At 44.4% G+C, this 15,707-nt stretch overlaps 1 protein-coding gene across 1 annotated transcript in view; it reads left to right on the top strand.

Moving 5' to 3' along the window:
• Adam9 (ADAM metallopeptidase domain 9) overlaps positions 1-15,707 on the top strand; it is an 82,349-nt gene that overhangs the window by 24,692 nt on the left and 41,950 nt on the right. Inside the window, exons 8-11 of the mRNA XM_036209386.1 lie at positions 1,498-1,569; positions 2,958-3,127; positions 3,896-3,977; positions 4,998-5,131. Of these exons, the coding sequence (XP_036065279.1) occupies positions 1,498-1,569; positions 2,958-3,127; positions 3,896-3,977; positions 4,998-5,131 (458 nt within the window). The remainder of the gene's footprint in view (positions 1-1,497; positions 1,570-2,957; positions 3,128-3,895; positions 3,978-4,997; positions 5,132-15,707) is intronic.

Below are 15,707 nucleotides of genomic sequence, written 5' to 3'. Positions count from 1 at the left end.
TTTTACCTGTGAGAGGTACTTTGTCCTTTTCAGCTACTACAAGATCATCAGATTCTGACGTGGACCCTGAATAATTTAAAATATTGATGATTGGAAATGTTCCAGATGACTTTTTGTTTTCAGTGTGTATGAAAAACTATTTATAGATATGATTGGATGGACAGGTCTTTTCCTGCAAGTCACAGAGAACATTTTGAAGATGTTTTTCCTGGCTTTAGAAACCCCTTCTTGTGTGTAAGAGGTTGGTAAGAGCCTGGTTGGTCAGGCTGTGTGTGTGCTTGGTGTAAGGAACAAGCGAAGGGGAGCCAGTGTGAACCCATCCCCAGTAGTGGCTGAAGAACTAGAGACTGAAAGTGTTTTTCTCTATCATTCTCTCCAGATAGACAGATTATACTCATAGAAAATGGTTCAGAGTAAAAGTGGTTCCATTTCCCTAAATCACTGTTAAATGCAGGATCTGGCTGGACCAATCCATCACAGATTCTGTTGTTAAGACCTGAAGTCATACACCCTGTAAGCTTTTCTTTTTGTTAGCAAGTAGGTTGTTTCAAATAAGGTTAAAATAGACATGCAGATTTAGCCAGATATAAACAAGGGCACATAAACTGCTTGGTTTAACATGGTAAAATTTCTATGTATCTCTATTTTTCTAACCACATAACATTTTTGAACTAGTGATCCTGGACTAATCTCTCATTATTACTTTAGCTTAGGGCCTAGAAATAGTTTATTGTTATATCGCTAGCCTAAGAGATAAAAGATTAGGAAATTATTAATTTTTCATTCTATTATCTAAGCTTTTTAAGATTATACCTTTGTGAAATCTTGAGAATACTTTGCCATTAAAACCAGCAAAAGTAACATTAAGAAGAAAATGTATTCTAAAGTTACACACATTTGAAGAAAACTAAGACTTCAATGCATCTCATAATTATTGCGCCTTATTATTCTTTTCTTCCTATTTATCACTAAAATGTGTCCCTTAGTGTATTAATTACTTTTTATTGCTATGATAAAGCACCATGAGCAAGGCAACTTACAGAAGAAGTTTATTTTGGTTTATGGTTCCTGATGGTTAGCTCTGTAATGGAGTGGGTGGGGGGGCACATGGAAGCAGGTGGCAGACATGGATGGAGCGAAGGGCTGAGAGCTCACAGCTCAGGCAGGAGCTCCAAGCAGAGAGGGCAGACTGGAAGTGGGGCAGATTTTACTTACAAAGCCCGCCCCCAGTGACATACTTCCTCCAGTAAGTCCCCACCCACTAACCTCCCCAAACAGCACTATTACTGGGGACCGAGTGTTCATATGCCCGAGACTGGGAGACATTCCTCATTCCAACACCACAATGAGATGGATTCACTTGAAATGGTGGCAGGTGTCTAGATGCTTCCATTTTTGGTTCCGAGGAAATCCTTGGCATTTTCTCTTTGGTGTAGGGAATTGCAGACATCTTTACTGTTTGGCTGGTCTGTAAGCATGGTTTTCCTCCTTTTTCAGTATGATATGATGGGGAAAAATCAGACTGCTGTTCGAGAAGAGATGATTCGCCTAGCAAACTATCTGGATAGCGTAAGTTGTATTTCTTTTCCCAACCGCCCCAGCACAGTCTTGGAGCAGAATTAAAAATGGTTCATTTTTTAGCTCTGACCTCTGGATTTATAAATGTTTGTTCTGTAACTTTTTATTTTTTATATTTATTTATTTATGTATTTATTTATCTATCTATCTATCTATTTATTTATTTTTTGGTTTTTTGAGACAGGGTTTCTCTGTGTAGCTTTGGAGCCTGTCCAGGAACTCACTCTGTAGCCCAGGCTGGCCTCGAACTCACAGAGATCCGCCTGCCTCTGCCTCCCGAGTGCTGGGATTACAGGCGTGCGCCACCACCGCCCATGTTCTGTAACTTTTAAAAGGAAAATAGAAATGTAGTAAAGCTTACAAAAGAATCAGGGCCAGCAGTTTATGGTTGTTAACCTACTCCTCGTGATACCTCTGTGAAGTAGACAGGAGTTCTACAGGACTTACTGAGACCTTTGGTGTCTCTGGTGAGGAGTTCAGGTAAGAGGTTAGAAATGTTTATGGTTTACTGTGAATTGTATAGTACACCCAGTAGGATCATGTGGTAGTGTATCATGACATTTCTGCAGTAGAGTATCTGAAAACTTATGGTAAGTCTGTATTCTGGTTAGCTTTCCACCACTTTAACAAACTACTTAAGGTCTTCATCTTATAGAGAGAAAAGGTTTATTTTGGTGCGTAATTTGGGAGGTTTCTGTTTCTGGTTGACTGGCCCTCTGGCTTGGGCCCTATGGTGAGGCAACGTTTATGGAGTGGAGTGAAATTATTCCCCTCAAGGCTAGGATGAATATCTAGAGAGAGGGAGAGGAAGAAGCCCTGGTTCCCTAGTGTTCTGCACTAGCCTTCAGTGGCGTGACGATTTCTACTGGGCTCTGGCTTCCAAAGGTTCCGTCACCTCTCTGTGTCCCTTTGGGACAGCGGAAAAAGCTTTTATCACATGGTCCATTAGCAACGTTCACGATCCAGACCACATAATAGGGAAAGTTTTGTAATGAAATTTACTCAAAACCTTTAACTTCCTGTGTTTGTCAGATTGTTCAGTGGGAATAAAAAGGAGTTTGAATCTTAGTTCTCTGGCCTTGATGCGTGAAGGATAGATTTCATTTGAGGGCAGAGAATCCTGTTTTTAACTTTATTGGCTATAGTCCTTCATAAATGTTTTAAAGTATTTTTCTTCACTGGGTGTGGTGGCACACAACTGTAACCCCAGGACTCGGGTGACCGAAGCGGAAGGGTCAGGAGTCAAGGTCATCCTCAGCAACACAGAACCTTCAAGGCCAGCTTGGACATAGGACCCTGTTCCAGTTGCCCCCTCCCCCCCCCATTTCTCCTCACATTCTTCATGTAGTTTCCGTGTTTAATTTCTGCTTTCTCCCCAGATGTATATCATGTTAAACATTCGCATTGTTCTAGTTGGACTGGAAATCTGGACAGATAAGAACCCAATCAATATAATCGGAGGCGCTGGCGACGTGCTGGGCAACTTCGTGCAGTGGCGGGAGAAGTTCCTTATAACGCGGCGTAGGCACGACAGCGCGCAGCTGGTTCTGTAAGCGCCTTTACACACCGCTGTGCGTGAAGTGATCGGGAAGATGACTTCTGCTGCTCTTGTTGCCATAGGATTGCATTCTCTTGCCATTCCTTTGTGTGTGGCTCACCCTTGTCTCTGTCCCATACCTTTCTTGTTTCCTCACCTTGCTACGGCATATTTCACAGTCACTATTATCTTCTGTGAAGGAGTATATGGCAAGAAAAACATTTGATTTCTTGCTGAAAGCATTTTCACATAATCAGGATAGAGTTTAAAGATCATCTCAGTTTGGGTTCTGAGTATCCTAAGGCATACTTGCTGAGTTTTTTCTGTTTTCTTTTTTTTTTTTCTTCTAGTGTTTTATAATTGTCCTTGCTTGGCTAGGTATAACATTCTGGGCTTGGAGGTTGTTCCCCTTTACAGATTTGAAGGCAATCCTTTGTGAATGTATTTACTATGTTGTTGTCTCCTCACTAACATTTGTTGAATGACTAAACATAAAACATTTTTAGAAATACTTCAAACCCAGAAGGTAGCTACTACCACCAAGGAAAAACCCCCGAACTTGGCGTGGTACATAAAGGCATCATCATTTGGATGAAAAAAAAAATGTAGATTACGTTTGTATTACTAACCTCGTACTCTCAAAATAAAAAGTCCTTTCCCTTTGCCATTTTCTCCCAGTGCCTCTAGGTCTTGTCAGCATGGTTAAGATTGCCTATAGAAACAGGACTAATCTTTCTTTTTCCTCCCAAGTACGTTTTATAACTTTACCTTTTCGTTTAGGAAGAAAGGCTTTGGTGGGACTGCAGGGATGGCGTTTGTAGGAACAGTGTGTTCCAGGAGCCACGCAGGCGGGATTAATGTGGTACGTTGTCCTTTAAGTATGGTTTTGGATACAGGCGTTAGGACGGTTTCCAGTGTGAGCTGACTCTCTGCTTCTCCCCCAGGTCCTTATGGCAGTAGTTTGGACATTATGAGGACAGAGTATGGGTAGCATGTGTGCTCTTTCCCTAGAGACTAGGTCAAGTTTTTTTTGTAAAGATTTATTTATTTATTATGTATACAGTGTTCTGCCTGCATGTATGCCTGCAGGCCAGAAGAGGGCGCCAGATCTCATTACAGATGCTTGTGAGCCACCATGTGGTCGCTGGGAACTGAACTCTCTGGAAGAGCAGCCAGTGCTCATAACCGCTGAGCTGTCTCTCCAGCCCCCAGGTCAAGTTTTTAATAGCTATTATGTGTTATTATCTAGCTTGCTTTTCTGTTGGTGTGATAAACACCGTGGCCAAGAGCAACTTTGAGGAAGAAAGGGTTTATTTGACTTATACTTCAGGTCATAGTCCGTTGCTTAGGGACTGCAGGCCAAGAACTCAGAGCAGGAGCCTGAAGCAGAGATCACACAGGGGTGATACATACTGGCTCGCCCTCTGGCTCATGCTCAGAGAACGTTCTTATACAGCCCAGGGCCACCTGCCGAGGGGATGGGACTGCCCAGTGTGGTTGGGCCCTTCTGGATCCATTGACAAACAAGGAAATGTCTCATAGACATGTCCGATCCAGGCAGTTCTTCAGTTGGAAGGTCTCTTCCCTGGTGTGTCAAAACGACAACACAATTTACCAGGATGTTATCTTTTTATGAATGAGGAAGCAGGCTCCATTTCATAGAAACCAGCCTGTTTTCCCATAACTTCAGGGAATGACCCACCCATGCCTGATGATCAGCACATGAGTCACTCCAGTTCTTATCAGAGTGAGTGCATGAAGGCTGGTGTTGACACCTGGGTTGACATCAAGTCAGTACTATAGGAAATACATTGCCTTTTGACAAGAACAATAATCTGACAAAGAAAACATTTCCCAATTGCACCTTCCTGTGTTTGCACAGTTCGGGCAAATCACTGTGGAGACATTCGCATCCATCGTTGCTCATGAGTTGGGTCATAACCTTGGAATGAATCACGATGATGGGAGAGAGTGTTTCTGTGGAGCAAAGAGCTGTATCATGAATTCAGGGGCATCGTGAGTAACTGAGCTTTTCTTTCTTAGTATGATTGTGTAGATCAGGGTTTTCCCCCTAATTTTTCTTATGTGTGTGTCTGTGTCTGTGTATCTGTGTAAGAATATATTACATGTGTGCAGGTACCGCAGGAGGCCAGAAGAGGGCATCCGATCCCCTGGAGCTGAGTTAGAGGCAGTTGTGAGCTGCGTGATGAGGTAGTCCATGAAGCTGGGAGGACAGGGATTTAGGGAACTGAGCAGTGAGTGACAGTCACTGAGATGAGAGACTCAAGGGGAAGGACATTCAGAGGTGAGGAAGAAGTGCCAGGATTCAGAGCCTGAGGAGTGGACCCACACTTCATTCACTCATGTGTCACATACTTGTTGAGAGTTGGTATGCCAGGCTTTTTGTCAGGTTTTTGGAATGCCTTGGAAAATTGGATAAAGCCTTACCTCACAAAGAGTTGGCATTTAGTGGGCAAAGGCAAACTTTCTGTGTAAGAAGCCAGCTAACAACATAGAGTTTTTGAAAGTGCTATGTGACTTCTTGGGGGGTGGGATCAAACATGTTTCTGTCAGGTAGGGCACCAATGACAGACCAAAGAAATGGTTTCTCTGAGCCTTGATTACTGACCCAGTGAGTTTTTTGGGATTACTTACTGGAGCATGGGTGACTCACAGGCAGGTATATTACCAAAAAGTCCGCCCCAGCATGGAGACAGCTCACGAAAGCTGCATCCCTGAAATGCTCAGCTCAGCTGTGGGGTCTCCTCTCCTCGCCAGTGTTACTGTTCACATAGCCTTGGAGGTGGGGAGCTTGTGACTCTGGAAACTTTCATGAACGTCCTCAGCCTTGTATGTTTTATTTATTTCTTTAGTGTTAGGAGGATCCCTTATCCCTCCAGGAGGAAATATTTCATTCAGGGGAAATGGCTTTACACCAGAAGGCAGTTAGTATCACCATAATAAATCAGGAGATGGTAGGCTTAGGAGGGCTGAGGGTTGTATGGTGATGAAACAGAGGAACTCCACCCTCTCGTCACGTATGGTAAAAGCAAATTAACAGCAAAACCCTTAAGTGAGCTTGTTGTGGGGTGATCTTTTTATACACTGTGAAGATGTATCTCTGCCTGAGACGCCTTCTGATTGGTGTAATAAAGAGCTGAATGGCCAATAGCTAGGCAGGAGAGAATAGGCGGGACTTCCCGGGAGAGAGAGGAATTCGGGGAAAAATCTGAGGTTCGTGGAATTAAGCCAGCCAGACACAGAGGGAGTTGGACTTACAGAATGGAGGAATGGTAAAGAGCCACGTGGCAGAATGTAGATGAGTAGAAATGGGCTAACTTAAGTTAGAAGAGCTAGCTGGGAACAAGCCTAAGCTAAGGCCAAGCTGTCATAACTAATAATAAGTCTGTCGTTATTTGGGGGCTGGCACTTCAAAGAAAGTCCAACAAGAAAGACCTGCTACTTGACCTGGTAAATACAAGTAATTCTTTTGCTAGAGACTGAGAATGTAATTAAAATATCTTGAAGAAAATGGTATTATGAATATTGTAATTGACTGAATATTGAATGTTAAACATGAGTAAAAATATAATCTCAAATATAAGATGTCTAAATTCTGCCCCAGAGAAGACCCCCAAATAGCTGGAATGTTGGCGTCTTAGGGATGCAGTTGATGAGCAGGGAGCCATTGCCGTAGAACAGGCTGATCTTAGAGCGGTCAGATCACCGTTGAAGAACAAGCTGTATGAGGTGACCTCATGGAGAGGGACCCAGGATGGCAGTCAGCTTTAGTCTACACTGACTTCTCTTTGCCACTCTTTGGCCACATTCAGTTGAAGGTAGTTATATAGGTCAACTCTAGGCATGCCCAATAGAGAAGGCTGTGGTTAGATGTGGGAGAGGGAAACCGAATATTCAGCCCAGTGGACACCCATTTCAGTACTGTTCCAAGTTCAGCATCCCTAATCTGGAGTCGAGAAAGAGCTGAATGTCACACCCTCTTAAAGTGCTGAGGATCAGACTCAGGACCCAGCACCCGCTAGGCCCATGTTCTGTTACCACTACACTCCCAGCCCTTGTCTCCTTGGTACAGAGTCACTTGAACTTGTGTGGCTCAGGCTGGTCTTAGATTCGCCATTCCCCTGCTTCTGCCTCCCTTGTGCCGGGGCTGTAAACATGTGCTGTAGGCAGGACCAGAACTTTCTGCTTTTTAAGCACACAGTCCCCTTCCAGCTTCATGTCATCTTCTCATTTTTTTTTTTTTTTTTTTTAAAAGACATGGAATCCAATTAGTGCTGTCTGTTTGCATGGACAGGGAGCCATCCAGTGGGTCATGGGCTCATGGGCAACCTACCATTTGCCACACCCCAAAAGAAAGTGATCACCTCTCCCTCAGCAGCCATCAGCTGCCAGTAGCTCCTGAGCCAGGGGGGTGAGGGCCTTGAGACCCCTCTCCCTTTCATGCTGGAATTTCAACTGGTTTTTTTGGCTTGTGCACATAACCACAGCTGTTAGGAGTTCGGGAGAGCAATGGCCGTGCCGTGCCGTATCTAGAAGACAGTGTTGCATGGTACTCCTCCTCCTCCTCCTTCATGTCTCCTTCCTGCTTTCCTGCTGTGTCTTTTGAGCCTGGGGTGGGAGTAGGGTTGGTAGAGCTGCCACACTTAGGGCTTTGTCCTCATTGTCCCCTGCTCTCGGCACCTTGCCCAGGTGTTTCATTATTCACTGCCGCCTGCTACGAAAGGAAAAGTTCTCTGACCAAGACCCAGGACCACACGGACCTGTGGATTTGTAAACCTGACCAGAAGACAGTTTGACGACATGACCATTTAGCAAAACAATAGTAGGCTCCCTCTGTGGCCTGTGAATCTTCCCAGCAGTAGACTTTTGACCAGCTTTATAGTGGTAGGCACGATTGCTTCCCTTTCTTTAGAGCAAGCCCCAAATCCCACCAGAAAGTCCTGGATTACTGCCATAACTGTCAGGCCGCTGTCACACTAGTGGGCGCATCTTCCTGATACGTTCGTTATTGTAGCATGTAGTGTGCAGGCTGAGGGAGACCATCAGTGTCTTTTGTCCCCTGCAGCCTGAAGAGCACCTCCAGCATTGTCACAGTTATCCACCAGGGAGGAGGCTTTTAGGGCGCTGCAGATTGATTTCTCTGTGTCCTGGAAATGAAACTGTGTGCTGGCTTCAGAAGCAGGTTCTTGCCGTCTGGTTCTGGTGGGCAGCCGATAGTAATGGTAATAGCCTTTCTTGTTTCCAGGCCCCTTAGACCTTTCTGACCAATTGCTTGGGGAGGACCCCATGTCTGGCACTGTGATTTTCCATTTGATAACCAATGTCTTCTGGGAGTAGCATTGTCCACCCTGCACTCAAACATGTACTCTCTTTAAATATAATTGAAGACTCATTTACAAAGTAGTGGGTTGCCACAGGCTTTTCAGAATCCTCAGTTTTGGTCAATACACTCTGAGCCATTTCCCCCTTTCTCCTATCTGGTAAACCTTCGTCTCCCCGTATATCTACACCTTTTATTTATTACACGTGTTCTTCTCTCTCCTCCCATTAAGGCAGTGGTTCTCAACCTTCCTAATGCTGTGACCCTTTAATACAGTTCCTCATGTTGTGGTGACCCCCAACTATAAATTATTTTCATTACTACTTCATAACTGTAACTTTGCTACTGTTATGAATCATAATGTAAAGATCTGTGTTTTCCAGTGGTCTTAGGTGACCCCTGTGAAAAGGTCATTTGACCTCCCTCACCCCAAGGGGTCATGACCCACAGGTTGATAACCACTGCATTAAGGCATCTCCATTTTCTCAGGGGCCCCTTTTTAGCTGTCTGACCTTTATAGACACTCCAGGTTAAATACATGAATCTAGTAGCTTCAGAGTTGGGATCCACCTATGAGAGAGAGAGAAAGTGATGTTTATCTTTCCGAGCCTGGGTTACCTCACTCAACATATTTTCTAGTTCCATAACCTTTTCTGCAAATTTCGTGATTTTATTTTCTTTCCAACGGGACGCCACTGTTTCTGTGTGCTGTGTTTCCGTGATCCGTTCAGAACATTTAGGCGGACTCCATTTCCTTGCTGTTGTGAGTAGAACGGCAGTAGACCCTGATGGACACATGTCTGTGTAGGAGGGTGTGGAGTCCTTTGTATGTTTGCCCAGGAGTGGCACAGCTGGGTCATATAGTACTTCTATTCTCACTTGTTCGGAACCACCCTCCCCCTCCACCAGACTGGTCTCCGCAGTGCCTACACCAGTTTCCTCTCCTAGTCTGTAATTGGCTAGGTTTACAGCACCAGGCATCCTTTCATTCTGGTTGAGCAGGCCTGAAGGCCAGCAGGTTGGCTGTTGGTTACCCCCAGAACACAACGGCAGCATTGTACCTTCAGGGATATCCAGTGGCCATTAGTCATCGTTGTGGCTCCTACACGTCACAGCTGGGAGGGACTGCTGACTGAATGTGAAACCCGAAACACTGAACTGCTAGAAGAAAACACAGACAGCATCCCGTAGGCTACGGGAGTGGGAAGCACTCTGACCAGGTCGCCCGCCGCCGCCGTCTGCGACGCCAGGAATTAGGGACAAGAGCTGAGGAGTGGGACTTTTCAAAAGAAGAAATAAAAATGGCTAAGAAAAAAGTGTTCAACACCCTTAGCCACTGGGGACATGAAAATGAATACAGAAGCAATTTAACGTCAAGAATTCTCCTTTGTCAGTTATTGACCTTATTTTCAGAATGGTGGGGTCCCATTCAGAAAGTTCTTAGCTGTGGTCAGCTTAAACTGTGTTTCTGCTTTTTCCTCTCGTAGCATCAGGGTTTCTGAGGCTGAGATCTCCCATCCGTTTGGAGTTGGTTTGTGCAGGGTGAGTGATGAGGATTCAGTTTCGTTCCGCTCCATGGAGGAACTCGGTTTTCCCAGCACCATGCATTGAAGATGCTCTTTTCTCCAGTGTGTGTAGTTGCAGCAACACTGTCCAGAGTCAGACGGCCACGTTGTGTCCGTGGGCCAGAGGACCTTGTGCCTGGGCCTCTGTTCTATGGTATTCATCTCCACTCTGCTTTTGCGTCGGAGCCTTGCTAGTCACACTGCTGTGGCTCCGCAGTGTGACTTGAAGTCAAGTATGTTGATGCCTCCAGAAGTATTCTTTCCGCTAAGGAGTGCTTTGACTATCTGGTGTTGTCGGTGCTCTCGTATGGTTTTTAAGACTGTCTTTTCTGTTTCTGCGAAGACTCTCACTGGAACTTTTGATCGGGATTACATTGAACCTATAGTTTGATCTTGGTAGGTGGTCTGTTTCCACAGCATGATGCTTCCGGTCTGTGAGCATGAGACTCTTTCCATCTTACAGGGCCTTCTTCAATTTCTTTCCTCAGTGTTTAAGTTCTCATTATAGAGGACTTTCACGTCATTGGTTAGGGTTATTCCAAGGGATTTTATTTTATTTTTATTATTTATTTTATTTTTTATTTATATATTTTTTTTGAGGCTATTGATAATGAGATTGTTTGCTTGGTTTCCTTCTGAGTGTGGCAGTCACTGGTATACAGGAAGACTGCCTGTATATTTTGTATCCGGCCACTTTGCTGAAAGCAATTATCCGTTCTAAGAGTTTTCCGAGGGAGTCTGTAGGGTCTCATCCATAAAATCATATCATCTGCAAACAGAGATGCTTCGACTTTTCTTCCTTTCCTGTCTGCGTCTCTTTTATTTGTTCCTCTGGTTGTCTTGGTAAGGATTTCTATGACTGTGGTAAAACACCGTGACCAGGAATAATCGGGAGGAGAGTCGCTGCCCCTGAGGGAGGTCAGGGCGGGATCGGAGGCAGGAGCCGATGCAGACGCCGTGGAGGAGTGCTGCTTTCTGGCTTGCTCCTCATGGCTTGCTTGGCATGCTTTCTTTTTTAAGAAATTATTATTTTTAAATTTATAATATCATTGGTATCATTTATACCTTCCCTTCTTTCCTTCCTTCACCCTCCCCGCCCCTGTACATCCCTCCTTCATTTTTATGCCTTTAGAACAAGTTTCTCCCTCTTTGTCTGTGTCTGCGAGGTGCAGTGCCATGTGCATTTTGGAATCCCCACTGCTACCTACTTCTTAGTTTCTTTTTGCGCTTGGGTTGTTTCAGCTGCACACCTCGTCTGCAGGCTCAGATAGTCTTGATTCGTTTCACTGTGGAAACTTGCCAGCGAGTTGTCTTTTTTTTAAATTTGATTTACTGTGCTTTTTATTACCAGCATTTCAGATTGGTTTTTCTATTTCTTTGTTGAATTATCCTTTCATCCCATTCCTTACTTTTAGTATTTCATTCAGCTGTTTGTCTTTTTGAACATACTTAGTTCTCTGCCTGGGATTTCATGTTACCGTCTCTCCGTAGGGGCCATGACTCAGGTTTAACGTTTTAGAGGAGTTATGTTGTCCTGGTTTTTGCCCCCGTGTTTCTTGATGTTCCTGCACTGGGATTTGTGCCTCTGGGGTCCTTTTATTGCTTGGCTCATTTATTTATTTTTATCAGCTCTGCTCTTTCAGTTGAAGTATTTCCAGTCTCCAAGTTGGCTTGGAGATGAGAGAGCTGAGCATATAGTTAAGAAAATACTTCCTCAGTCCAGGAGCTCAGGGCGCCTGGTATATAAATTCTGTATTATTCCTGGAGTAGAGTACTCACTGTGAGCAACCACAGATGATTGATAGTGCCACTGTTAAAGTACTGTACTAGTGAATTAATAGTATGTAGTGGCACCTTTGACTTCAATAATTGTTGGAGGATAAACAACCCAAGACAATACGGCGTTTACTCAGATTTTTATCTGTAAGATTAGGAGGGGGAGGGAGGAAGGGTGGGTTAAGTGTGAGATCAGCTTTAAAAAGGCATGGAATTGAGGTAAGGGACGTAGCTGGAGCACAGTAAAGATGCCTTATGTGACCTGCTGGAGAGACGTAGGCAGTGGTGCGGAGTCCTAACCGAGCAGTGTGCAGGCACATGCACAGCTCTTGTGACCGAGATGTATGTGCAAGAGTGGAAATTAAATGATAGAAAAGAAGAAATAAAAAGAACGCTTATGGAGTGAAAGGCTGGCGTGGCTGGGCTGACTGGATACATGACGTTTTCAGATCCTTTGGCTCTAGTATATTCCATGAGGTGCTGTGTGCAGGATTGGGGGCATTGCTCTCTCAGCTCAGTGTTGTAGGATTCGGGCATGTAGAAGCGGGAGGGAGGTAGTGAGCAGTTGCCTGGTATTTCTGCCACTGCTACATCTCTTCCCGCCTTTTGTTTCTTTGTGGGTAATTTCTTTTGACATCTTTCACTTCAGTTACCCTTTAATTATATGTATTTAGCTGTTAAACCTGTCCATTGGATTCTTAGTTTTGCTTATTAGATTTCATTTGTTCAAGTTCTATATGACTTTTTTCGAAATCTGATATATTAATTTTTTTTTTTGTGGACTGTGATGTCCTGCAGCAATATTTAGAATTGCCATTTTTCTTTCTGATTGTAGCAAGCATAATTTTTTTTTTTTTTTGGTTTTTCAAGACAGGGTTATTCTGTGTAGCTTTGCACCTTTCCTGGAACTCACTCTGTAGCCCAGGCTGGCCTCAAACTCACAGAGATCCTCCTGCCTCTGCCTCCCGAGTGCTGGGATTACAGGCGTGTGCCACCACTGCCCAGCACATAAATGTTTTGTAGGTACTGTTTGATTCTTGTGTATCTGGAGACATTATTGGAAGAAGTCTATCATTTAATCATCTTTTTCCAATAGAATTTAATGTCTGAGTTCAATTCCCAGCAACCACATGGTGGCTCACAACTATCTGTAATGAGATCTGGTGCCCTCTTCTGGCCTGCAGTCATGCATGCTGTATACATAATAAGTAAATAAATTAATAAATAGGCCATTCTTTTGGAAACAGAACTGTAAGAATAGCTTCTGTTTTCAGTCAGGGTCCTGCCAAGTAGCCCAGGCCTTCCTCAGACTCAGTTTATAAACCAGTCTGGCCTTGAACTCATGCTCCTCCTGTGTCAGTACTCCAAGTAGCCATGAGCAAAACGCTTTAGTCTTACTTTTATAACTTTTTTTCTGAAGTTCTGGGAACTTGATGGGTTGTTTCCTTAATCAGTATGAAGTGGCCTTCTTATTTCTTCTGGCTAGTTTTGGTCTCAAATCTATTTTTTTCTCATTCTTTAAACTTTGTTTTTGAAATTATAATTACAACATTTCTCCTTTCCTGCCCCCAAACTCTTCCATATACCCTTCCCCAGTCTCCTTCAAATTGCTGTCCATTTTTCAGTTCTTGCATGTGTGTATCTGGATATATGTCCATGTATATTTTAAATATAACCCGTTTAGTCTGTATATTACTTGTATGTTTATTTTCAGGGCCGATTGTTTGGCACCAGACAACCAGTTGGTTTGCTCTTTCCCAGGGAAGACCATTTCCCACTCCCAGCTTTTCTTAGTTACATTTAATTCTTTGTGTAGGGTTGAGTCGTCATGGGCTTTTCCCTGGCCACTTTGGCATATCTATTGTTATTGACTTTGTTCAGCTCATATTTGGGTAGTCATGTTGCTAAGACTTTAGGGGTGTAGCTTGGCATAGGCTTTTTAAAGATTTATTTACTTATTATGTATACAGCATGCATGACTGCAGGCCAGAAGAGGGCACCAGATCTCATTACAGATGGTTGTGAGCCACCATGTGGTTGCTGGGAATTGAACTCAGGACCTCTGGAAGAGCAGCCAGTGCTCTTAACCTCCGAGCCATCTCTCCAGCCCATGGCATAGGCTTTTGAAACCTCAAAGCCCGCTCCCAGAAACACACCTCCTCCAACAAGGCCACACCCCTAATCCTTCCCAAATAGTTTCACTCCATGAGCCCATTCTCTTCCAAACTACTGTGGAAGGTTATAGTTAAATATAATTAAGTAGAAAGAAGAAAGGAGAGAAAGAGGGACAGAGTGGTGAAAGAGAAAGTGTGTGATCTGTGTGCACGAGAAGAATACTAGAGTGCCCACGAGTCGACTGGGTGGATGAACTTACAGACAAACCCCGCCAGCTAGCTAAGTAATGGCTTTGTGGGATATGTATGTAAGAGCGAGAATTAAAACCTAAGAAATAAAGAAAACCCAAAAAATAAGAAATTAGGAAAAGTATAATTGCAGTGTTACAGCTCTGGAGGGAAAGGTATCTTAACTCTTTGGGAAGTCAGGCTATACCTGATAATGTTACAGCTCTGGAGGGAAGGTATCCTAACTTGTTGGGAAGTCAGGCCATACCTGAAGCGAGGGCGCAGTCTCCCTGAAGGCTGTAGCAATCCCGCTTCTCTCTGAGAGTGAGAGCCTTTATAGCTGACCTGTGCTCTGTCGTCCGGTCCCGTGTCCCCCGTGGTTCCCCACCCCCCACCCCCATCCACAGGGGGCTTCCCAGCAGAAATACCCATTTCTTCTTCTGCTTTGCAGGCTAAGAGAAAGTCCCAGCAGAGGTAACCACTTGTTTTCAGCTCCCACCCAAGATGTTACTTCTTCTGCTTCACTCTGCTCAAAGGGAAACCGGTGCAGAGATGTAGCAATCTGCTGCAGCTCCAGCAAAAACTTGTTATTTCTGCTCCCCTCCCCCCAGCCCCTAGTATCTTCCCAGCCGAAGTGTCTATTTCCCCTGCTGCTCCGCTCTGCTCCCAAGGGAGATCCTCACCTGTGAAACCTCCAAAAGATCTTCACTCAAGACTCTCTTAAAAAAGAGATTTATTTGAGAAGGAGGAATCTAGGAGAGTGGGTGCCTCTACTAGGGTGGGGAAGGACATAACTGAACAGCCAGAGGGCCATATATAGGGCTTCTTAGGGGTGGAGTTTTTCCAGGGAAAAGATTTTCTGCTCAGGGATTGGTTGGTTTAGTAGGTCATGGGCAGAGTTGGCTCTGGTTTCAGGGCCAGGGTGGGTTTCTTTGGCTGGCCCTTTTACCCTACAATAATAAATGTTCATTAGATTTAAAAGTATCCCAGCAGTCTGGCCTGTAGGGTCAGGTTTGGACCAGTTGCCCTTGGAGTGAATTCCTGGAGCAATCGTGCTGGGCTGAGTGGTGAGATTCCCAGTTCCTTCCTTGGTACACTGTCGGGCTCCACTCGGTGCTATGGAAGGAGGGTGACGGGGAGGTGAATTCCCACGGCGCCTGCCTGACTTCCCACAGAGACATCTGCCACAGTAACGGTAAAGTGTTTCACTGGCGAGCCCTCTAACCCGGCATGTTAAGATTTTAGTGATCCGGGCTGGAGAGATGGCTCAGAGGTTAAGCATACCGACTGCTCTTCCAGAGGTCCTGAGTTCAATTCCCAGCAACCACATGGTGGCTTACAACCATCTGTGATGAGATCTGGTGCCCTCTTCTGGCCTGCAGGGATATGTGCAGGCAGAATACTGTATACATAATAAATAAAATCTTAAAAAAAAAAAAAAGATTTTAGTGATCCATGGTAATTACCCCTAAGTTTCCAGAAGGTGTGATGTATATTTCCTGTACTTGCTCTTCTCAAAAACTGGCTGAAGTGAGGTGTGGGGGCGTACATCTCAAAGCTAGTGCTTA

Source organism: Onychomys torridus, chromosome 17 (genome assembly GCF_903995425.1).
Source record: "Onychomys torridus chromosome 17, mOncTor1.1, whole genome shotgun sequence".
Taxonomy (NCBI): domain Eukaryota; kingdom Metazoa; phylum Chordata; class Mammalia; order Rodentia; family Cricetidae; genus Onychomys; species Onychomys torridus.
This window is presented reverse-complemented; position numbering and strand designations above follow the sequence as displayed.